General features: G+C 40.7%; 1 protein-coding gene across 2 annotated transcripts in view; it reads left to right on the top strand.

Annotated features, from left to right (window-relative positions):
- Nucleotides 1-4,287: 4,287 nt before the first annotated feature.
- Nucleotides 4,288-24,790, top strand: part of LOC115057393 (glycogen debranching enzyme-like) — a 49,822-nt gene continuing 29,319 nt past the window's right edge. For both annotated transcript variants that reach the window (XM_029524480.1, XM_029524481.1), the window contains exons 1-3: nucleotides 4,288-4,388; nucleotides 7,796-7,918; nucleotides 22,546-22,756. In XM_029524480.1, the coding sequence (XP_029380340.1) occupies nucleotides 7,831-7,918; nucleotides 22,546-22,756 (299 nt within the window). In that variant the 5' untranslated portion in view covers nucleotides 4,288-4,388; nucleotides 7,796-7,830. The remainder of the gene's footprint in view (nucleotides 4,389-7,795; nucleotides 7,919-22,545; nucleotides 22,757-24,790) is intronic.

Raw genomic sequence — 24,790 nt, 5'->3', positions numbered from 1 at the left:
AACTTTCCTGTATGACAGAGCTTATAGTTAAAAAGTTAAAGTCCTCTACTCTTTAGCTATGCTGCTATAGACCTAGGCTGCTGGGGGAAGGACTGAGCTTCTCACCCTCTCTCCCCCTCACCCTCTTTCTCTCTCCCTCCCCCCTTGCATGCGCTGAACCATCATTCTTAAAAAACACAGTTTCACCCAGTTCTAAGCAATTATACTGCATTTACTAACCACGTTCTGCCAAAGTCTCTGTCTCTCCCAGTTCCTCTCCTCTCTCTCCCTGTCCTCATCCTGCAGGTGGTGACTCATCGCCATCCCATGTTCCTGCAACACCTGCTGGTCCCATATTTCATGAATTCTGCACTACAGCTCAACTCCATGAACTTCATACAGCAACATGTTCCTGTCTACACCCACTCCCCCCCCAATGCCTGTCTCTCTCTCTCTCCCACTCTCAACCCAACCGGTCGAGGCAGATGGCCGCCCCCCCTGAGCCTGGTTCTGCTCGAGGTTTCTGCCTCTTAAAGGAAGTTTTTCCTTGCCACTGTTGCCAAGTGCTTGCTCATCGGGGGATCTGTTGGGTCTCTTTAAATAAATTTATAAAGAGTTTGGTCTAGACCTGCTCTATATGTAAAGTGCCTTGATGTAACTTTGTTATGATTTGGCGCTATACAAATAAATCTGATTTGATTTGATTTGGAGGTTACTGGAATCCCAGCATTGCTTGCACTAGTAATGACCATCTTCTATCAAACAAGTCTGATTTCAACTGTAGTTTTGCTGTAATTTTTTCTATGATGAGCACATTTTTTACCCTGTCTCTCCATTGCGTTATATTTGGAGGCTGTAGCTTCAACCAGGAAGCTGTTATTGTCTTTTTTTCTATCAGTAGGAATGTTCTCAGTAAATATTTAGAGCTCTTATCTGTCATACTGTCAGGCATTATACCCAAAATATAAATTGCTGGTTCCAAAGGTAAGTTAATACCCATAATCTGTTTGATCTCCTTTTGAATATTTTTTCAGAAATTTTGTAATTTTGGGCAATCCCAGAATATATGGGTGGAGTCCCCCACTACCCCACATTCCCTCCAGCATAAATTAGTCATGTTGCTGTATTTCGATGTAATGAACGGAGTGTAAAAGTAACGCATTTTCACTTTCCAGCCAAATTCCCTCCTGGTTGGGCTGTTAGTTATTTTATGACCCCCTTTAAATGTTTCCTCCCATTCTTCTTCTGATATTATGATATTCGCTTCCAGCTCCCACTTTTCTTTGATATCCAAGTTGTTTTCCTTAGATTCTTGTTGTAGTGTTTTGTCACTTTTTTATATCACTTTTTTGATTTGTCCTATGAGAATGATCATAACACCTCCTCTAATTTAGATAAAAATTTAATTCAATTCCTTTTGAAGTTGTGTGAATGATTTCATTGTTTGTCCCTGAAACAAATATATAATCAATATATATTAGCCCCTTGTTAGCCCATTTGTTTAATCCTGCATCCATGACAGATGGTAAAAATTCTGGGTTCTTTGGGATCTTGGTAGCCCAAAATTTGAGAGTTTCAACTTCTTTCATACCGCTGACCAGATTTTCAATGTTCCCTTGACCCATTCATTGCCCATCTTGAGTCTCTTCCGAGTCCTCTCATTTAAAAATGTAAGTAATTCTAAATATTTAAATATTATATAAATAGATATATTTTGACATGCATTTTGCTCCATTTCCACCCACACTGAATCTTTCTCTTTAGTGATCCACATAATTAAGGCTTTGAGTTGTGCTGCCCAATAATAATTACTTAAATTAGGTAGGTTCAGCCCTCCCTTCTCCTTTTTGCTAAGAAGCGTCCTACATATAATTCTAGCTTTTAAATTTTGCCATAGGAATTTAGATATGATTTTGTCCAATTTTTTCAGAAAGGCTCCAGAAATCGTAATAGGCAATGATCGGAACAAAAACAATAATCTTGGAAGTATGTTCATTCTTACTGCTTCTACTCTACCCACCAGGGTCAATGGTAAAATCTTCCACCTTGCCAAACCATTCTTTATCTCTGTTATCAGTTTTCCATAGCCATTGACTCTAATCCGTGATTTGGGATTTTTATAAGCCATTTTTACCAAGTCTATAAACACTGAATGAAACCCAAAAACCTCCAATGTTTGATACAAAAAGTTCCTCTTCACACGGTCTCACACGGTCTCACACAGTCTCACACGGTACGGTACAGTTCACACGGTATCGAATTTCCCCGGGAAGCCATCTGTACCTGGAGAAAGAATTCTTGTGTTTTGGACTCGATGAGCTCAGACTCTGATTCGCTGTATAAGTTTTCATAATATTCTGCGAAGGCCTCTGCTATCTCAGTTGGCCTAGCCATGATTAAATTTGAACTGGGATTTCTTATTTTTGTAACTATTCTATTACTATACTGGCTTGCCCTGTTGCCCACCTCATAATATCTTTGATTTATAAAGCAAAGACCTCCTTCTGCTTTATATGTTAAAAGATAATCTAACTCATGCCTATTTAATTTTTTTTTAACTCCAGGAGAGTGCAGTTGTTGGATGTTCTTTTATGTTCTAACTTTAACTCTTTGATTTGCTTTCTAACTTTCCTTGCTGTTCCAGTCGAGCTTTTTTCAATCTGGATATTATTTCCATTATTTTCCTCTTATGACTTATTTTCCTCCCTCCCACAGAATAGCTGGTGAGACCTCGCCATTATCATTTATTTGAAAATATTCCTATAAATTTTCCTTTAGTTCTTGGACAACCTTTTCATCTGACAGGACAGACACATTGAGTCTCCAGTACTTAAAGAGGCTTCCTTGCCCAGCTCGAGAGATAGTATGACAGGGGCGTGGTTGCTTATAGTTCTCTGACTCTATGCTGCAGTTCCTGACTTTGTGTATCTGTTGTTTTGAAGCACAAAAAAAGTCTATTCTCAAATAACTACCATGTGGGTTAGAAAAGAAGGTAAAATCCCTTCCTTTGGGATTATTATTTTCTCCATGGATCAACAAGACCTAATTCTTTTATAACATTATTTAGTACTTTGGATTTTTTGTATTTGGGCCCCTCTCTGATGGCAACCTAACCTATCCAGCGGCGTTGTGTTTATACAATTATTTAAAGAGACCCAAAAGATCCCCCCATGAGCAAGCACTTAGTGACAGTTGCAAGGAAAAACTTCCTTTAAGAGGCAGAAACCTCAGGCAAAACCAGGCTCAGGTGGGACAGCCATCTGCCTGAGAGAGGCCATTTACAGCATTAAGTTTTCAGCACAACATCCTACACTTGTTTCAAAATAAAAGCACTGGTCCTTCTCCTTCAGCTCACTTCTCGGTGTTGTTTTATTTTCCATTTTCTTGTTGAAGGTTTAGCTGCTGGCTGCAGCCACTTTACACTACTTTGCGTGATTCATTGTCATTCTAAAGAACTAATGGGGCTGGGAGCACCCTGTCATCTTCTACACTGCTATGATTCAGTCCATCCCGTGCACATCCATCACTCTCTGATTTGGCTAAGCGACAAAACAGAAAAGGGCCACTGTTCAAAGGAGAATCAGGTCTGCAGAGGAGATCATTGGTGCTGATCTTCCCACCATTCAGGACTTGTACAGGTCCAGGCTTAGGTAACGGGTAGCAAACATTTCTTCAACCATAACATCCTGGACAACTCTTTAAACGTCTCCCTTCAGGCAAGCACTACAGAGTGCTGCTTGCAAAAACCAGCCACCATAGACAGTTTCCCAGGCTGTCACTCTGATGAACATTTCACAGTCAGAGTGCTAAAGGACATGACTGTGAAATAACAGGCTGTTTATTTAATATAGGTCATTTGTGCATTTGCACTAATCAATGTGCACTGTTGAATTAATATTTAAGGTTATAGTTTGCATATTTTATTTTTATCTGTAAATAAATTTTATATTTATTTTATATATATTTTGTATATATATATATATATTTGTATATATATTTTGTATTTTTACTTTCATCTTATTCTGTATATATTTCCTATTTAAAAATGCTTGCATGTTAAGACAATGAAGACAGTGAAGTCAACCTGACTTGTGTGCACAAAATTTCTGTCAAAACTTTAAAAACAACTTGAAAAACTTGACATAATGAAAATTCCTGACCCTCCCCCCAAAAAAAAACAAACAAACAAACAAAAAAAACAAGACTGTCATTTTAAATCTAACCTCTACTGAATCATTCAACGTGCAACAAAATGCGGCATTTTGTTCCTTCTTGCTCCGGTTATTACGGTAAGAGCCGAACAGCTGCCTTCCGTGGACCACGCCCCCTGATTTCAGCTACTGCATCAGAAAAAGGCCGAGTGTTGTTCAGCGACCTGATTCTTCTGCTTCGGGGACTGAAGCTGGCAGGTAAATGACTACATTCGCACGATCGTCTTCGTCTTGTAATATCGTCATAGGCTTAGGATTCAAATAGTTTTATCCTTGGTTGGTGAATGACAGGTTGGAGGACGAACGGCTAGCGCGATCACTGAAGTTAGCTAATTGTTCTAACTTGACTAGGAACTTAACATTCTTAATGTCTCGCTGGGTTACTAGTTAGTCGATTTTAGTCTGGGTATTTATGTTCTCGCGTGGTTTTAGAGAACGACTGCTGATCAGCATTTTAAATTCTGTCGGTTTATTTGGTGCTTTCGGTCGTATCCTGCCTCTTCGTGTTGGTACTTGATGTTCCCTTATAAAACACGTAATGAAAATATGACACCATTCTTAACCTGCAATCAGCGTGAACCAACCTTCGTTACTTTCTGTGGTAAAATTCCAATTTGTCGTTATCATCCACTATATTGCAATCTAACGGGAGGTGACATTGATATTACATTATTATTCCGAATTACACACTAGTCATTTGATAAGTGGTTTCTAACAATTGTTACAGCGATGAAAAGGTTTGACAGGAAAGAACACTTAATTATCACTGTTTTAATAGAAGTAAGTTATGGCATTGATGTGCAAATAACCGCCCGCTTTCTCAGTGCCTTTGTGTCGGTGTGGACCCTAAGGGGTCGGAGAGTTTTATAAATAGGTAGTTTGACATTAAGAACTGGATTCCTGACCTTGTCCTGATCGGACAGAAGTACTGCGCAGACTCATAGGGAGGGCTTGACTGGGGTTCAGTGACTCTGGATGCGTTAACCTGCTCGAGTTATTCTACAGCTCAACCAAAAGGATCTGCTCCTGCTTGTATGTGACAGCCACTGTTCGGTTCTGTTACTGAGCTCAAACAACTCATAAAGCACTTTCCTGAGGCCCATGGAGTTCCAGGAGGTCCCTGATTCAAAGAGAGAGGGGGAAAAAAAACATAAGTAGCATAACACCTGTAACAATTCCTAATGTTGCTACACAGTTAATTGTCTCAGAAATAATTGCGATTAACAATAGTTCTTACAATATTAATGCTATACAGTTTTCAAATATACTTTTATCCAAGTGCAATGGTTGTCACTATTTGTAAAACTATGTGTTAAAATAGTCATCACCGCTTCATGACTTGCATTTTTTTCCCCAACTGTCTTCTCCCTTGTCATTGTAGTTGACATGAAAGTGTATAAGGACAAGTGCCAACAACAGTTTAAATCATTGTAATACAGCACGAATATACAGTGGGTAAAGTATTGAACACATCACCATTTTTCTCAGTAAATATTTCTAAAGGTGCTACTGAAATGAAATTTTCAGCAGATGTTGGTGACATCCATGCAAGCCACACATGCAAAGAAATCAAACCTTAGATGTCCATAAATTGAAAGGTCCACCCTTGTCTCATCTTTATCATCCTGTTAGATAGCAGCAGATTTTTATCAAGAATGTTTCTGTACATTTTTCCTTTCATCATTCCTTCAATTACATGAAGTTTGCTAGTGCCGTATGATGAAAAACAGCCCCACACCATGATGTTCCCACTTCCAAACTTCACTGTTGGTATGTTACTTTTGGGGTGTGCTGTGCCATTTGACCTCCAAACATGGTGTGTATTATGGTAGAGTTCAATTTTGGTCTCATCTGACCAGACTATATTCTCCCAGTATTTCACAGGCTTGTCTAAAAAGTTGTGCAGCAAACTTCAAACAAGCTTCAACGTGTTTTTTCTTCAGCAATGGAGCAGTTGTACCTGCTAATTCAAGGTCTTTTTGAAGCTCTCCACAAGTGGTCCTTGGCTCTTGGACAACTCTTCTGATAATTCTTTTGACTCCCCTGTCAAATCTTGTGAGGAGCACCTGGTCGCAGCCGGTTTACGTTGAAATGTTTCCATTTATGGATTATGGCCCAACAGTGCTCACTGGAACATCCAGAAGGTTTAGAAATACTTCTCCAACCAATGTCATCAGCATGTTTTGCAACAATAAGTTTTGCAAAGGTCTTGAGAGAGTTTTTTGCTTTTACCCATCATGAAATGTTTCTTGTGTGACACCTTTTTATCGGCCATCAGTTGGGACTGAACCAGCTGATATCAATTTGCACTGACAAGGGGCAGGATTGCTTTCTGATTACTGATAGAGTTGTCAGGTGTCTTGGTTTTTGGTGTCTTTTTGTTACAGGCCAAAACACAATGAAAAGTCATATTTACTCACAGTATATATATTAAAATCTCATGACGCATAGCTGCTTCTGTCAGAATGTTATTTTAGTGCAGACAATATAGCCTTTAAGTTGTTTTATTTTGTAGCAGTTTTAAAAAATAGTTTTTTCAAGTTTCATCACTGAACCAGTGAAATACTGATTACCGTATTAGGAAAAACTTAAACGTTAAAGTGGCTTACACAACATGTGCCAATCTACTTGCAAAACTGCCTTTAAATTCTTTGTTTAACTTAAACACAACATAACTCTCCCTTTTTATAAATGAATAATAGATTAAAATCACCACCTGTAAAAAAAAAAAAAAAGAAAAAAAGAAGAAACACATTCGCATATATTAAATCAAACATTAGTGCCATATTTACTGCTAAACCTAGTTGAACGCCATTGCAAACAGCTACTTTATATGGAGAATAGCTAAAATAAAAATATAAGTTATCTGTTCACTAGCCTTTTCATGGCATAATCACATCATACTTGCATTTATCCTGGTTTCGGTCTTTACCTGCTGTCTTAACTCCATTGTTCTGTGGTTACGTATACAGTGTTTTGATGCAACTGACTTCAAATGGAAACTGTTCTCTTTGACATTTTATCCAATTTTAACCAAGTTACTTCCAAACTGATCATTAGAAGCTTACTAAGGTCAATGTCAGCAGCCATGTAGTACATTGAATGAGGTCCTCCCAAAGTCTGACCTAATGCTTGTGGGACTATACAGCAATGATTGCACAAAAAGATTTTTTTTTAACCAAAATAAATAAATAAATAAATAAAAATCTATTTAAAAATTGCCTGTAAAACTCCCTTCGATGAAGTTGAAAAGATAGCATCATCCTTCAGTCAGTCAGTCAGTCAGTTACATTTGTGCTAGAGCTGTGATCTAGGCAGAAGGAATAAATTAAAGCAAAGCACTGGAGAAACTGTCACAACCCAAATTGGAAATATAGCTTATAAACATATACATATACTGTTGGTATGATGGCATGGTAAGACAATACCATTCTAATATCACTACATTGGGGACAAAACTCAACCAATAATCTGTTTAGAATCGTGTTTCTTTATTGACAGAGAATGAAAACAGGAGGAGAATGACAAAAATGTATGCAAAAACATACAGATGTAGCTGTGTAATAGGCTTATTGGTTGGTAAATCTTTCTTTTGCTCTTTACAGGAGATTGAAGATCAGTTTGAAGAAATCGCCTCGAGATGTTGCCTCACCACCTAAAGCAAATCCGAGTTCTTATGCTCAATGACAAGGAAAATTTAGAGAGGACGCTGTTCAGGCTTGAACAAGGTAATTCTTCCTTAAACAACTATTCCTCACAATGGCAACATGCTATGCTACCAGTATGTGATTTAGCAAAGCATGTTTGACAATGAGAGGAGGGGCTATTTACAGACATCAGCTGCGAATCTCAGTGTGTTTAGTGTGTATGTGTGTGAGAGACAAAGTGATCAGGGCAAGGAAATACATCTGAACTTTACAAGGCATTTTTAAATAGCATATTATAAAAAATGAAATCCAAACTCAGCAGGGTAGAGTTGTCAAAATCTAATTTGTAAGTTGGATAACAATCGAAATAACAACATGATTTGACCCTCAAAATCAAAGGTCAAATCAAGGATGTAGCCTCACCCCCAGCGTCATATCCCACAGATGTGTCAAGAGGGGGAATAACACACACGGATGTGGAAGTGCAGTGAGTCAACATTACCTCTAACTTGAATTTACAGCCAATTAATGGACATTCCAGCATCTGCTGATCTGGAAGACACATTAACACATCTCTAAACCCAGCCAATAGAGATAGAAAGCACTGCCTTCCCCTAGTCTGGTTCTGTTTGAGGTTTCTGCATTGTAAAGAAATCCTATTGGACTAAAGGACTTCTACTAGCCACTGTTGCCTTGTTGGGTCTCTTTAAATAACTATACGTTGATAACTACAACGGTGCCATGTATGAAAAGAATACTTGAGAGACTTAATAAAAGCTTAAAGTGGGCTACTATGAGAATCAAGCCTAGTAAGTCTAGAAGTATCTCAATAAGTAGAGGAAGATTAAGTGATCGAAAGTTTGTAATAGATGAAGAGGCAATTCCAATAATTAGAGAAAAACCAGTAAAGAGCTTAGGTAGGTGGTACAAGGCAGATTTGCATGACGGAGGACAGGTATTGCAGTTTAGGAAGGATGTTGCTGAGGGACTGGATAGAATAGATAAATCAGGACTTCCAGGAAAGTTGAAGTTGTGGTGTTTGCAGTTTGGATTGTTTCCCAGGTTGATGTGGCCACTGTCAGTATATGAGATTCCAATATCGGCTGCAGAGAAAATGGAAAGACTAGTAAGCTTTTACATTAGGAAGTGGCTTGGGGTTCCGAGATATTTAAGCACTGTGGCACTGTATGGGAAAGGGGTACTTCAGCTCCCAGTATCTAGTCTAGTGGAGGAGTTTAAATGTACTAAGGTTAGGACAGAGCTCCTGTTATCTGGGAGTAAAGATGTGGTTGTTAGTAAAGTGGTTCCAAACCCAACCAAGGGGAGATTGTGGGTAATGTACAAATAGGCCGGGGAGGCTTGGGGCTTGGCTCAGGCAAATAGGTGTGGAGTAGAGCAGATCCCAAAGAGAAGAGGAAGCTAATTGTAGAGCAGGTTTATAGACAGGAGGAAATATTAAGCGGTGCGAGGGCTGTGGCTCAGGCTAAGCAGGGACAGTGGTTGAACTGGGAAGGTGTAGAGAAGAAAAAGCTTAGTTGGAAAGAGATGTGGAGTATGGAGGAAAGTAGGATTAGATTTTTGATAGGGGCAACATATGATGACTTGCCAACTCCCCAGAACCTAAAACTATGGGTAAATGGAGACCCGTTATGTTCGTTGTGTTCAGGTACTGCAACTTTAAAGCACATCTTGTCCGGTTGTAAGGTTAGTCTCTCACAAGGCCGATATACATGGCGACATAACCAGGTTTTAAAAAGCTTAGCTGCAGGCATTGAAGATATACGGAGGCAGGCAATTTTAGGAGGGTCTAAGATAAAGAGAGTTGCAATACAGTTTGTGCAGGAAGGAGGGAAAGTTAATAAGACAATAAGGAAGCAAGGCAGCTTAGAGGATGCTAGTGACTGGGAGATGCAGGTAGATTTAGGAGGAAAGCTTGTTGTTCCCCAGGAAATAGCCTGCACAAAGCTAAGGCCTGATATAATTTTGTGGTCTAGGAGTAGAAAGAAAATATATTTCATAGAGCTGACTGTGCCTTGGGAGGATTTAGTTGAAGAAGCATATGAAAGGAAAAAGCTCAGGTATGCAGATTTAGTTAAGGATGCTGAGCAGCGAGGATGGAAGGTTAGGATTTGTCCAGTAGAAGTAGGATGTAGAGGGTTTGTAGCCAGCTCTGTTGTTGCTTTGTTGAAGGAGTTAGGAGGAAGCGGACAGAGGGTGAGGAAAATAGTGAAGGAAATGTCAGATGAGGCAGTAAGATCTAGTCAGTGGATTTGGGTTAGAAGAGGTAATAGTAGCTGGGGGCTGGGGAGCTCTTAAGATAGACAGACTCTAGGGAGAAGCAGAGGAAGAAAACCAGGAAGGGGGAAGTGTATTTAAGTGGAGGGTGTGGGCTGTTTGAGCCTCTTTGCCACCATGCGGTTAGTCAAGGTGAGTTGGCCTGTGTTGGTGTGTTGATTTTATTTGAATATAGGATTGTTCAGATGAGTTTAGTTGCTGAATCTGCTAGTGTAGCTTGTATTGCCTCCACCTCCGGCACCCTCTATACTTTCATGCCCCCTACCCGAACCAGGGTCTGTATCCCATCCCTACTTTTATCTCCACCTCTTCTATTTCTCCCCCCTACCCGAACCAGGGTCTGAATCCCCACCCCGCTTTCACTGGTGCAATTGGTGAGAGGTCAGAGTAGTCGACAGTGGTGCTGCTTGAGATAGTTCCTTTTGTGTTTGTGCCTCTTTGACACCATGCGGTTAGTACAGGTGAGCTGGCCTGTGTTGGAGTGTTGGTGTTGTTTGAGTATAGGGCTGTTTAGGTGAGTTTACTTGCTGAATCTACGAATGCAGCTTGTATTGCCTCCACCTCCTGCACACTCTATACTTTCATGCCCCCTACCCGAACCAGGGTCTGTATCCCATCCCTACTTTTATCTCCACCTCTTCTATTTCTCTCCACTACCCGAACCAGGCTCTGTATCCCCACCCCGCTTTCACTGGTGCAATTGGTGAGAGGTTAGAGTAGTTGACAGTGGTGCTGCTTGACATACTTCTCTTTGTGTTTGTGCCTCTTTGACACCATGCGGTTAGCCCAGGGGAGTTAGCCTGTGTTGGTGTGTTGGTTTTGTTTGAGCATAGGACTGTTCAGGTGAGTTTAGTTGCTGAATCTGCTAGTGTAGCTTGTGTTGCCTCCACCTCCTGCACCCTCTATACTTTCATGCCGCCTACCTGAACCAGGGTCTGTATCCCATCCCTACTTTTATCTCCACCTCTTCTATTTCTCTCCACTACCCGAACCAGGGTCTGTATCCCCACCCCGCTTTCACTGGTGCAGTTGGTGAGAGGTCAGAGTAGGTGATAGTTGTGCTGTTTGAGATAGTTGTCTTTGTGTGAGGAGTGGTGATGACTGGCATTAGGGGGTGATTCTGGGACGCCAGTGTTCACGGTCCAGCCTTCTGGTGTTGTGGGCCTAACTAGACAAAACACCGGTGAAAGGAGGTTCCCACCTGATGACCCCAAAGACATGATAGCTATCACCGCTCACTGGACTAGTTGGATATTATCTGTAGGGAACATAGAGCAGGGTGAAGGTGATCACTGAGTCTGGTCCATTTTTTGTCGCACAAGATTCTTGTGTTTTTTCTAAAACTATACAAGTTTGTTCTGGACCTGCTTTTTGTAAATTGCCTTACCTTGATGCAATTCTGTTATGATTTGTTGCTTTATACATAAATGTTATTAGATTTTTGACTTAATGAACTGAACTCCCATGAAATCACCGGTGTAGAAATATGGTGTTTTTTGCACAAGTGAAAAGAGAACTACATTTTGTAATCTTTGTTACATGTGTGTAGCAAACCTGACAGGGAACACAACAAATATGGCAGGACTTTTCCACAGGTATCAACATGAGGTAAATATATCCTTAAGCCATCCTGCCCTCATTTATAGCTGAACTCCCATAATTTTAAAGGCTTGCGAAGGCAATAAATTGCTCTTGGAGGATTTGCATTATTGGACATGCAACCTTACTAGGTGGCGATTAAGGATTTAAGCAATAGTTCATGGGTAGTGGTGTCCCAATCCCTTTTTTCATGTAGGGGTTGTGGGCATAACTAGGGATAGGAGCTATGCCTCTAGCGCTTCAGATCGAGGGTTTTCAGATGCTGACATCCCGAAGAAGGGCCAGTGAAAATTTCCCAGAATGCTTTCCGTCATTTGCATACTGAATCAAACAACAATGGGGACAACAGACATCAATGGTGTATTCTTCTCCGTGTGCCTTTTGGTTTATTTATCAACCGAAGCATGATGAATACTCAAAAAAATGACTGCAGCCATAGCCTTCATGTTGCTGCTGGGATTACGCAGCCACTTGTGTGCCTGAATATGAACTACGCAGTAACATAGAAAGTGTGGTGTCCCAATTACTAAGAGATTACAAGTAAAAAGGAGATATGGGTTCTCCAGGAAACTGGTTGTATAAGAGCGGCAAGGTAGGGATGATGTGTCTTGGTAAGAGAACACGGAAGCAGTCAGATTATAGTATCCTTCATTTATTTAGCTGTGGTCGCTTCTCATTTATACACAGCGGGAAAACAGGGAATCAGGATAGCTAACGCTGCATGAGGTGAAGGAAAACTGTCTGCTCTTGACCGCATGGAAGAAAAGAGAACACTAATGGAGCAGAAGCATGCACACAGGTGGTGCATTCAGGAACGTCGGTAAAACCGAGACGCATTCGAAAAAGTGGGAAAAATAAGTTCTCTATGCAAACACACTTTATAACACATAAATCTCACTTGAACAATGTGGGCTTTCGAACAACAAGATTACAAAGCCCTACCCCTTGTGGCTTCCTTTCGTGGGTGAGGGCTAGGGGTAGTGAGTAGGGTGAACATTGGGATTGAGGTTACAATTGGTCCTTTAACAAGTGATGATTGACTTATCAGTTGATCACGGTGAAAAACCAACAACAAAAAGAAAGCCTAGTCCTTTGTCCCTCACATAAAACAAATCTGCAGGGCAGCTTTCTTCCACCTGCAAAACATTAGGAAAATCAGAAACATCCTTTTTCAAGAGGGTGCAAAAAAACTAGTCCATGCATTTGTTACTTCTTGGCTGGACAATTGTAACTCATTACTATCTGGATGATCTGCCTCTTAAAGGAAGTTTTTCCTTGACACCAAGTGCTTGCTCATGGGGGCATCTGTTGGGTCTCTAAATAATTTTATAAAGAGTTTGGTCTAAACCTGCTGTATATGTTAAGTGCCTTAACGTAACTTTGTTATGATTTGGCGCTACAGAAATAAATCAGATTTGATTTGAAAATAAATCTCGGCACTTACAAGTCAAGTTTGACAGATTCAAATGTAGCTACATGCTATACTAATTGTCTCTGCGCAGACGTAAGCCTCTTACTTTTCGTTGCTTTCCTTTGGAGTTCGAGGGAGAAAAGAAAAAGATCTGCTTCAAGTGTCCACGGTGCATTCCGTGACTGGGGTTGAGTGGTCCATGCCTTGCTTCTCTTGCAAGGTGATGTGATGAGTTACTTTATGGCAGCGGAGAAGATCACGAGTGGAGAATGGTGTACTTTATGTCCTTAACAAAGTTGGCGTGCTTGTCTTCACATACTGTAAGATCAGCTGATTGCGCAGCAATCTATGTCAGGTTCGACGAAGAAAAAAACGAGGAAAAGGGAAACAGCAACAGCAGTCTATGTGCTCGTCCCAGGAGTTGAAGATTGTGACCTAGGCTAAGGTTGTGGAAGTTAAATGTTTGAGATGGTGCTCCCTTTAATGACCAGATCGTGGAGAAAGCTTGGAGTAGCTCTCTACCTGGTGCATTGGGGAAAAAGCAACAGAGGAGGGTTGCAGCTGCATCTTTATTACTTCAGTGTACCTGATTTCAGCCAATGTCCATGCTGAGGTTTAATTAAAACTCGGATTCACATCTACGTGTGAATTATGGGGATCATGGGGCCGTTTCCAAACAGTCAGACCACTCTGGCTCAGGCAGATGTAGGCCTCTCTATTGTTCAGAGCACATTGGTAGAGATCCCAATAAGCCACATGCATTTATTGGCTTACTTTTTCCAGACCTGTAACCCAGTTACATCTTTCTCTAAATGTGAGCTAAAACTCAATAAGAATGTTTAGCCTCTTCATGCAGAGGCAGTTTTTGGCAATTTCCGCATGTTTTTGTATCACTGCAATTAAAGCTTTATAACTACACAAGTACTAATCCCACCACTATGGTTGATGGCTTAAATGAAATAAAACCTTTTTCTCTTTACATCTATTGACTTAAAATATTGAATTGAGTTATTCTATTAAAAATGGGGCTAGTGAAAATATAATATAATAAATATAAATAATAAATAAATAATTAATAAACGAGTTTGAAATTTTGTGTTAAAACAGTGATATTTCAAAATCTTAGTTATAAAACAGGTTGAATTTTACAGGTATGGTTCACACACTACCTATCCACAGGTGTACCAAATTTTAGGTTGAAATGTAAAACTACTGAGGCACTAAAGAGTTTTTTTCCCCAAACAGTGTCCCTTTAGAAATCTCTAAAGGTGTGCCAAACCTATTCAAAATTGTCCAACTGGGCTAAAATGCACATCCATCATCCATCTATCAGTGATGGCTTAAATTAACAAAGACCATTGAAATAATTCATGGCAAACTTCCCCACGACAATAACAAAATCCAGGCCAACAGCATTGACTGTGTGTGTACATGTCTGTCTTGTATTGGACGATACCTTAGGGTCTCTACTATTTGATGAAAAACATGTCACCATTACGATTTTGATTGACAGGAGATCCTACCTTTTTAAATTAGCAGTCGCACAGAGGGGAAAATGACAGAACATAGGATTAGCTGGTCACAATAGATAAAAGTGAACCACGGATTATTGTTAGGCACATCTTCAGCTTTAACATGAGAGCAAGCTTGTGAGTTTATTCAATATTTTAGTAGGGGTTGAATAATGAAAGTTCGTATGTCATTGCAATAGAAAATGACTTCCTTTTTTTTTTTTTGTGAGCAAGCTTGTTGAAAACATTTTGGGATATAAACTCCATTTATGTTCTTTACATTTGTTACAGTATATGTTTTTGTCTGTTTTTTTTTTTTTTTTTTTTTTTTTTTAAAGAAATTGTGTAAAGATGGTACATATATATTTAAATCACCATTGTTGTTGACACGACGTCGCTTGTGGGCTGCTGTTGTCTTCTATTGTTTGAGACATTTTCAGTAACTATGATAAAACCGTAGCACCTAGAAACTTCAAAAGTTTTGTGCATGTTTCTTAAAGTGTCCTAAAAATGCCCGTGTTGAGATTTTCATTACACCATACTTATTTTTGTTGTATAACGGACGCATTTAATATGTTAATTAGATTGGGACGCCAACGTCCCAACCACTAGGGGGCCTGAGTGAACAGGTTAACAACACATAACTATTGCATCTCATCTCTTATTTAGTTTATTACTTTGTCATTGTCCAAAGCCATACAACAAAAATTTGATTGACAGTGGAACCCGGCTCAATATGATATGATTATGAAATGAAATTGATATACTTACTAAGTTTTCTCAGGAAGTACAGCCACTCTTGTGCCTTCTTGACTACTGCTATGGTATTTGTTGCACATTAGACATCTGAAATGTGAACCCAGGAATTTAAAGTGGGACACTGTGTTATTCACCCTCTGGCATTACAATGATATAAACTCCATTTTTGTTCTTTACACCTGTTTCTATGACAGTATATGTTTTTGTCTGTTTTTTTTTTTTTTTTTTTGTTTTGTTTTGTTTTGTTTTTTTTAAATGGTGTAAAGATGGTACATATATATTTAAATCACCATTGCTGTTGACACGACGTCGCTTGTGCAGAGAAATAGGCTCAGCGGGCCTTGAGTGGCTCCTGTGCTGAGAGGAGGAATGGTGTCAGCCCATCCTGACTGACTCACCACATTGTCAAGAAGTCCAAAGGCAGATGTTGTATGCTAGGCCTAGGTCAGAGGTGCCACCAGGTGGGGTCACTTAAAATCTTGGGGTGGCACACCAAAACTAAAAGCCACCATTTCAGGAATTTATTATACTGCTGTAGTATACAGGCTAGTGGAAAACTATCTGAAAGGCTTATGGAAACACCTACTGATATACTTTGGTTTATTGTGTTACATTTGATGTTACTACCGTATTTTTTTGCACTATAAGGCACACATAAAATCCTTACATTTTACTTACTCAATTGCAAGTAAAAGTGTTGGTGTTAAAAATACTTAAGTCAAAGTCAGCTTTATTGTCAATTTCTTCACATGTGCCAGACATAAAAAGCAATCGAAATTCCGTTTCTCACTATCCCACAGTGAAGACAAGACATGTAGACAGCAAAGTGCACAGGCACAATAACAAAAAGAGACAAATGTAAACTGCTAAAAACAGACATTTCCTAACATTAAAGTAACAAGTAAACGGTAAACAATAATTAAAAGTAAAGGTGTGCAGTAGATAGATAAGTGTGAAGTAGAAAAGTAGCAGCAGGTTTTATTTGTATGAAATAAATAATGTAAATATTTAAAAATGTAATAGTATAAAGACAATATAGCAGCTGTAATTTTCCAGTGTGCATGTGGCATGGTGGTGCAAAGTCAGATTTTAGCTTTCTGAAAACCTGGTAGATGGAGCTGAGGGTAGAGAGGGGAGAGAATTCAGCATCTTCACAGCTTGGTGGAAAAGGCTGTTTGAGTCTGAAGGTACGGGAATGGAAGCTCCCTTACCTCCTCCCAGAGGGCAAGAGCCTGAACAGATTATGTGCGGGGTGGCTTGCATCGCTCATGATTGAGATTGTGTTGTGGGTGAGGTGGGTGGTGTACCAATGATCTCTTCAGCTGTGATCACTATGTGCTGCACGGCTTTTTGTAGTCCATGTAGCTCCCGCCCCCAGCACAGTGATGCAACTTGAAAGGATGCTCTCAATGGTGCCTCGGTAGAATGTGTTCATAATGGGTGGTGGAGCACTTGCCCGCTTGACTTTGCGCAGGAAGTAGAGGTGCCCCTGTGCTTTCTTCGCCAGTGATGTGGTGTTGTTTGTCCAGGAGAGGTCCTCACTGATGTGCACCCCCAGGAATTTGGTGCTGCTTACTCTTTTCACAGCAGCGCCATCAATGGTCAGTGTTGGGTGTGGCTTCTTTGGAAGTCAACAACAACCTCCTTGCTGACATTCAACAGGAGGAAGTTGCTTCTGCACCACATGGTCAGAAGGTTGACCTCCTTCCTGTAGTGAGTCTCATTGCCCTTGGTGATGAGGCCCACTAGGGTTGTGTCGTCTGTAAATTTCACTATGTGATTGGCGCTGTAGGTTGTTGTGCAGTCGTGTCAGCAGGGTGAAGTGCAGGGGACTAAGCACACAGCCTTGGGGGGGGCCCTGTGCTGCTGCTTGAGGTGTTGTTGCCGACACGTACTGTTTGTGGCCTCTGACTGAGGATGTCCAGCAGCCAGTTGCGGATGGAGGTGCTGACCCCCAGTTTGTCCAGTTTACAGATAAGTTGCAGTGGTATAGCAGTGGTGAATGCTGAGCTGAAGTCTATGAACAGTATTCTCATATATGAGTCTTTTTTTTCTCTATTTGAGTGAAGGCTGGGTGGTGGGCAGAGCAGATTGCATCCTCTGTGGATCGTTTGGTTCTATATGCGAACTGGAAGGTGTCCAGGGTATGGTGGAGGATGGATTTTATGTGAGACATTACTAGCCATTCAAAGCACTTCATAATGATGGGGTTCAAAGCCACAGGGCGGTAGTCGTTGAAGCAGAATGGTGCAGGCTTCTTTAGCACAGGTATGAGGGTAGTGGCCTTGAAGCATGATGGAACAACAGCTTGCCTCAGAAGTGTTGAAGATGTCTGTCAAGACATCTTTGAGCTCCTCTGCGCAGTCCTTCAGTACACGACCAGGGATGTTGTCTGGACCTGTTGCCTTGCGAGTGTTAATGCTAGTGGCACACGCACAGAGTCTGTTCGTGAGGATGGGGTGGAGTCTTCTGTGGGCAGGTGTTCTGTGCTTCAAAGCGTGCAAAAAAGCTGTTCAGGTCATTTAGCAGAGAGGTGAAGGCCTGATGGATGGCTTTGTATGCCCCTTTGTGAGTAGAGTAGACCAGGCCCAAAGTGTTATCCCCCTTGTTGGGAAATCAACATGCTGGTGAAATTTTGGGAGGGCAGTCTTGAGATTGGCATGATTTAAAATCTCCAGCAAGGATGGTGAAGCCATCTAGATGTGCTGTCTGTTCTTCGCTGATGGCCTGGTACAGTGCATTAAGTGCATGTCACTGTTGGTAGGTGGGGGGTTGTAGACCGCCACTAGCAAAATCGCAGTAAACTCCCTGGGCAGGTAGAAAGGACGGCACCTTATGACCATAACCACGCACTACGCATCCCGGATGTAAACACAGACTCCACCACTGCGACCCTTTCCTCTGTTTCCTCTCTCTCCCTGTCCTCATCCTGCAGGTGGTGACTCATCGCCATCCCATGTTCCTGCAACACCTGCTGGTCCCATATAGCATGAATTCTGTATTACAGCTCAACTCCATGAACTTCATGCAACAACATGTTCCTGCCTACACCCCCCCCCCCCCCTCCAATGCCTGTCTCTCTCTCTCTTTCCCCCACTCTCAACCCAACCGGTCGAGGCAGATGGCCGCCCCCCCCTGAGCCTGGTTCTGCTCAAGGTTTCTGCCTCTTAAAGGAAGTTTTTCCTTGCCACTGTTGCGAAGTGCTTGCTCATCGGGGGATCTGTTGGGTCTCTTTAAATAAATTTATAAAGAGTTTGGTCTAGACCTGCTCTATATGTACCTTGATGTAACTTTGTTATGATTGTTATGATTTGGCGCTATACAAATAAATCTAATTTGATTTTGATTTGTTTACGAGGGCCCTGTCCGCTCGGTAGCATGCTAGCTGCTCTAGTTTTACGACAGAGTCAGGAATGTTGTCATTTAGCCATGTTTCAGTGAAAACAACCACACAACAGTCTCCACTCACTGCCTGATTCACTGACCTCAGCAGTTGTACAGCATCCATTTTATTGTCCAGTGATCGTACATTTGCCAGGAGTATGGATGGTATGGCTGGGTGAGTTGGACTAACTGCTACCCAAGCCCGGATACCTCCATGCTTGTCCTTTTTCTGCTTCCTCGCACACTGCTTCCGACATCTCCCTTCCATGGGAAGAGTAGCAGTTGAGTCCGGTGTGATTGCGGCCCAGCAATGTAGTCTGAGCTCACTTAATGTATCTGTTTCATAGTCCAAAACGTTGCAAATCACACTCTTGCAGATGTTTAGTAGAGCCTGTCGACTGTACTTGTATTCCGACATGGTGGATGAGACAAATACGAAAAACTTTCAAACACTTGTTTCACGAACAAAACACCACACGGATGGGAGAGAGAGGGGTCACTGCATCTACACGCTCCACCATCTTAAAAGTAGAAAGTACTCTCAAAAACTACTCGATATGACTTCTACTATGATAATTAATTACTTTTTAACCAATGGATGTTTTACTGCATCGTCAATAGATTTGATTCATCTGTATAAAACATTTCTTGTAAACAAATGTAGATATAAAGCAGGAAATTCAGTTTGACAAAAAATTTTTTTGAACCTGCACAGGGTGTTTTAAACTCTTAGACATAATAGCATTTCTATCACACTTCACTTTGAGCCTTTTAATCTGTTAACTTGGAAAACAAGCTTCTACATAAACTGAGTCTGTCCAGCTTTGGTTGGTATGACTATTATGAGGAGTGTAAAGACACATGGCACACGTTGACACACATGAATAGCTCACTGACTCCACAACTCACACCATTCCAGTCAGCCTCAATTTATCCAACTGTAATATTTTTGAAGGATCCCATAAAGCAGGAATAATAAAATAGAATAGGCAAAATTGCATAAATACCGCACGCAAAATAACCGTGTGGGTTTTGCACAAAACTGCAAGAAGTTAGAGTGAAGTGGATGTATCTGTAAAGGGTTAGGCCTGACGCTTCTCATACAATTTTAATTCAGGTATCTTGAAGAAAGAGAAAAAGGGACCCCTTGCTCGTTTGCCAATTGTTGCACTATTTACTTACAAGCTAGCATAACAATTTTCAAAGGATGCTAGCGCCATTTTAATATCAGGCTAACCAATGGCAGTGACAATATCTTTGCTGATTTATTTTAGCCAAACTAACAACCTTAACACATCTTCTGAGGTTGATGCGCACGTCTCAATTGTTGCCTCCATCCCCCTGCATGGCAAGTGGAGAAGAGCTGATGTCCGTGTGACGTCCAACACTGCAGGTCGCAAGGGCCAATCAGATATACAATCCGATTCTGGCGCGCAAGCTGTAATTTAATTTCATTTGCTTAATTTTACTCTGTAACGGCTGTTATTTATAATTTAGCAGATTACAATATTCAGTAAAATGTATACTCAAGTAAAAGTAAAATTGTTTTTTTTTTTTGTTTTGTTTTGTTTTTTTTTTTTTATACACTACTCAAGTAGTGAGTAGTACAAATTGCACAGAAATGCTACTCAATTGCAGTAATGAGAGTAAATGTATTTCATTACTTTCCACCCCTGCTGGCAAATACAAACAAAAGCAAGTACATATTTCAGAAGTAATGATGCAACGGTACTCGGTAAACGCGTGTGTGTGTGTCCGTGTCCGTGTCCGTGTCCTACCTCTTGTTGGCCTACCATGAAATCTTCCTCTACCTTAGCCAATCATCACTTCTGCAGTTGGCAGCTTCAATGAGTTGCTTCACGTCACACTTCATAACGTATCACATTTAATTGTCGGTAACGGCGTTGTACCTGTACCAGTCTTTGGGGAAGCACTGTCTTCTGTCCCCTTGATCGGTTCGAGGGAAGTTTTTCAGTTGTGGCTGCATGAGCTGCTCTGCTTCTGCCAAGAAAGTGGTTAACACCTCATGGGTCAATTGCTTGGGTGTAATGCCTGCAACCACGGAGTCAAGTATATGTCTTGTCATCCAAGGTCTGAACATATCCACTCTAACATAAGGGATTCGGGGGTCAGTGCTCTGCCTGCCCAAGGGTAGATCCGCCATCTTTTGTGTCTCAGTTCTCCAACTGAACTTGTCACAAGTCACACAGCTACAAATGATAGCACTGACACGCTGCTTTCCACCAATGACCCACACTCCAGCTGACCTAACTGCACCCTATAAATTGCAGACCGTGCCATAAATCAGCATAAACCTGCCTAACCCCACAGAGAGGTACCATTCTCTGACCCTCCACTCGGGTCGGCCTGATGACATTATCAGGCGACGGATGCAAATTGCCACTCTGGAACGCATACAGGCCAACAAGGACACAAAAATTGATATAAGAAATGGGATATTCCGATCAAATAAGAGACTGCAAACATGCCAAAATGATTCCCCTGCGAAGAGGACTTCACAGCTGTTTGAACCATTTTTGGCTGAGATAGAATTTACACCGGACAAGGAACTATTCCAATTATTAACAGTGCCACCTGAATGACAAACCAACGGAACTGTTGGCATATTGTCTAAGCAACGTATTTAATTGTGTTTTACAGTGAATCAGATAAAACCATGTCCATGTCCACCAAAGTAACCACAACAAGCAGAGAAAACTGAGTTCTGGGGAAGTTCTGAAGAGGAGAGCTTCCCCACGAGACATGACATAGCAATAACAACCACAACCGAAAAAGAAACTCAGAAGTCAGAATTTAGCCGCTAAGCTACAGGGGTTAAGTTCCAACTTGAAGCCAGGCTGCTGGAGACCGGAACAAGTTTGGCTGCACGGTACTCAGCCTCCAGCGTCACGAGTTGCCGTGGTAACCAGGGCCGCTTGTGCTGCCCGTGGCTCCAGTCTATTTTCATCAGGAAAGAGAACAATAATTTGGATATTAACTTAATAACCAAGCCAATCGAGTGGTGCGAGGCATGGCTATTAGACCACAGTGAATCAAATTTTAGTCCTCTTTCCTCAGACAGACTCCCCCTTGGATTTTGATAAATGATCTGCCATTCATTCGCCCAAATCCTCAAGAATCACCAGCCACTTAATAATCATTGTTAAATCATGCCATTCCGTTTACATATCCAAGCTCACCTGTTTCACCTGGTTTATGCTATGATTTACACCTGTATATAATGAGCATGTTTTGTTTTGTTTTTTTTTTTAACCCCTTTTTAATTAATAAATCCCCCATAAATTAAGCCATTGTTACATTCCTTCCTTCAGTAATTGTTCCACAGTAAAGAACATCCCTTCCAGATTGAGACTTGATGAAAGGCAATACTATACACAATCCTAGGTACAACAATGTGTATATGTATATATGACAGATGAGCAAGTACATATATATGCCATTGCAGTCCAGTAGCCACACAAACAATAGATATCAATGGTGACCCTGTCAGCATCTGGAGAAACTAATGGTTTCTCTGTCTCCTATTCAAAAAGATGGTCTCTTCCTCACTGGCTTGGAGGCATCAGTCATGGGGTTTCTGGTCAGAACAGGGCTTCCAGCACCATCACTATGTTCGATGTCATGAATTATTATGCTGGCCCCTTCAGCTGTACTTTGTCCTTTTGCTTGTTGCATTGTATCACTACCATCGACACTGAACAATTTCCTTTGCCTCTCTGTCTTCTCAGGTTTTGAGCTGCAGTTTCGTTTGGGTCCGAGTCTTCAGGGCAGGAAGGTTACAGTGTACACCAACTACCCCGCTGAAGGACAGCGGTTTGAACGGAACAAGTTCCGTGTTTTGCTTTGGAACTACCCAACAGGGAAGGAGGATGACTCAGATAAATTCTGTTCTCTGGATCTCAAGATAGCGGGGCCCTATCAATACTACTTTAGGCATGGGTAAGACCCTCCTGATAACAGCATTTTTTAGGGCCTTGGCACTCTCTAGTTCAAGAGCACTATTGCATCCCTTGGCATTTTTTTTACTTTGGCATTTCAATTGCCCTTTAGGGGACTTTAGCATACTCAAAAACTCATGAAATTTGGACAGTATGTCACCAGTGTGTGAAATAACAATATAGCAATAACTATAGAGTGCTGGCAGAGCTCAGAGTCACTATTGTTATTGGTCACATTATTTTGTCTGATTATTCCTCTTCTGTCAAAAATTTGATTCACTGCTTTTTCTAGGGTTTCAAAAAAACCCCTGCGAATTATACCTCAAAATGTGTGGTTCATTCTCGATTGGTGTGCTAAGTACTTTTGTCTAAGGAATACGCATTTTGGCGATGTCAATGGTGAAAAAGCAGCCAAAAAAATAGAAGGTTGGTCATTATCTTTGTGTATTTTTGTGTAGTTCCACATTTAATTTTTCAGCCTTTTATAATCCTCTACTACTGGTGCTGTGTGATATGGACAAAATTTTTATCCCAATATAGGTAATTTTATATCCCTAATTAATTTTATATTGATAACATTATATATCCTGATATAGCATTATTTCTTAAAATTATACACACATGAAATGAATGGCAATTTCTTATCTTTTCTCCTTTTATTTATAAAACACATTTTATTTATAAAAGGACAACACAATTAAAACACAATACAAATTATAAATAAAAACTACACAAAACACAAATGTCAAATCAAATCAGATTTATTTGTATAGCGCCAAATAATAACAGAGTTACATCAAGGCACTTCACATATAGTGCTAAAGAGTCCGCCCACAGGACCGACACTGGAAGATCTGCCTTCCGATTTACTCTTGGAGACTCTAGGAACCACAAGTAAACCTCCATTTAGAGAGCAGAGTGGCCTACTAGGACAGCAAATGAAGAGCAGCTAACACAGGAGAGATGTGATCTCTTTTCCTAGTTCCTGTTAATATTCGTGTAAAAGCATTCCGAAACAACTGAATGCCTTTCAGAGATTTGTTTGGACATCCAGATAGTTAATTAGTTACAGTAGTCCAGCCTAGAAGTTGCGACTGCATGGACTAGTTTTTCTGCATCCTCTTTTTCCTTGCCACTGTCACCAAGTGCTTGCTCATCAGGGGATCTGTTGGGTCTCTTAAAAAATTTTATGAAGAGTTTGGTCTAGACCTGCTCTATATGTAAAGTGCCTTGATGTAACTTTATGATTTAGTGCTATACAAATAAATCTGATTTGATTCTTGAGAGAGGATGTTTCTGATCTGATGTTTCTCAGGTGAAAGAAAGCTGCTTGTTTTATGTGAGGGACAAAGGACATGTCCTGGTCAAAAGTTACTCCAAGCTTTCTTACATTGGAGTTGGAAGCCAAAGTAATGCCGTCCAGACTGATCCGATGATTAGCTGGCATTTGTCTGAGGTGCTTAGGGCCGAGTACAATAACTTCAGTTTTGTCAGAATTAAGGAGTAAAAAATTTTAGGTTATCCATACTTTTATGTGTTCAGGACATGTCTGCAGTCTATCTGATTATCTGAGTTCATTTGGCTTCATTGATAAATATAGCTGCATGTTGTCTGCATAACAGTGGAAATTGATGCTGTGTTTCCTGATAATGTTGCCTAAAGGAAGCAGATAGAGTTGAAGTGGATTGGTTCAAGTACCAAATCCTGTGGGACTGTACAGTGCATGAGGAGGAGCTGTTGTCAACACAAACAAACTGATGTCTATCTGATGAATAGGATTTGAACCACCTGAGTGCAGTTCCTTTAATGCCAATTTCATGTTCAAATCTCTGTAGTAATAATAATAAAACATTATGATCTATGGTGTCAAATGCAGCACTGAGGTCTAAGAGAAGTATTGAGGCTGATCCATTGTCTGAAACCATTAGAATATCATTGGAGACTTGAACCAGCACGGTTTCTGTGCTGTAATGGGCTCTAAATCCTGACTGAAACGCTTCAAACAAACTGTTCCTATGCAGATGGTTGTGTAATT

Source organism: Echeneis naucrates, chromosome 17, assembly GCF_900963305.1.
Source record: "Echeneis naucrates chromosome 17, fEcheNa1.1, whole genome shotgun sequence".
NCBI lineage: Eukaryota > Metazoa > Chordata > Actinopteri > Carangiformes > Echeneidae > Echeneis > Echeneis naucrates.
Note: the sequence above shows the minus strand (reverse complement) of the source record. Positions and strands in the feature narration are given on the sequence as shown.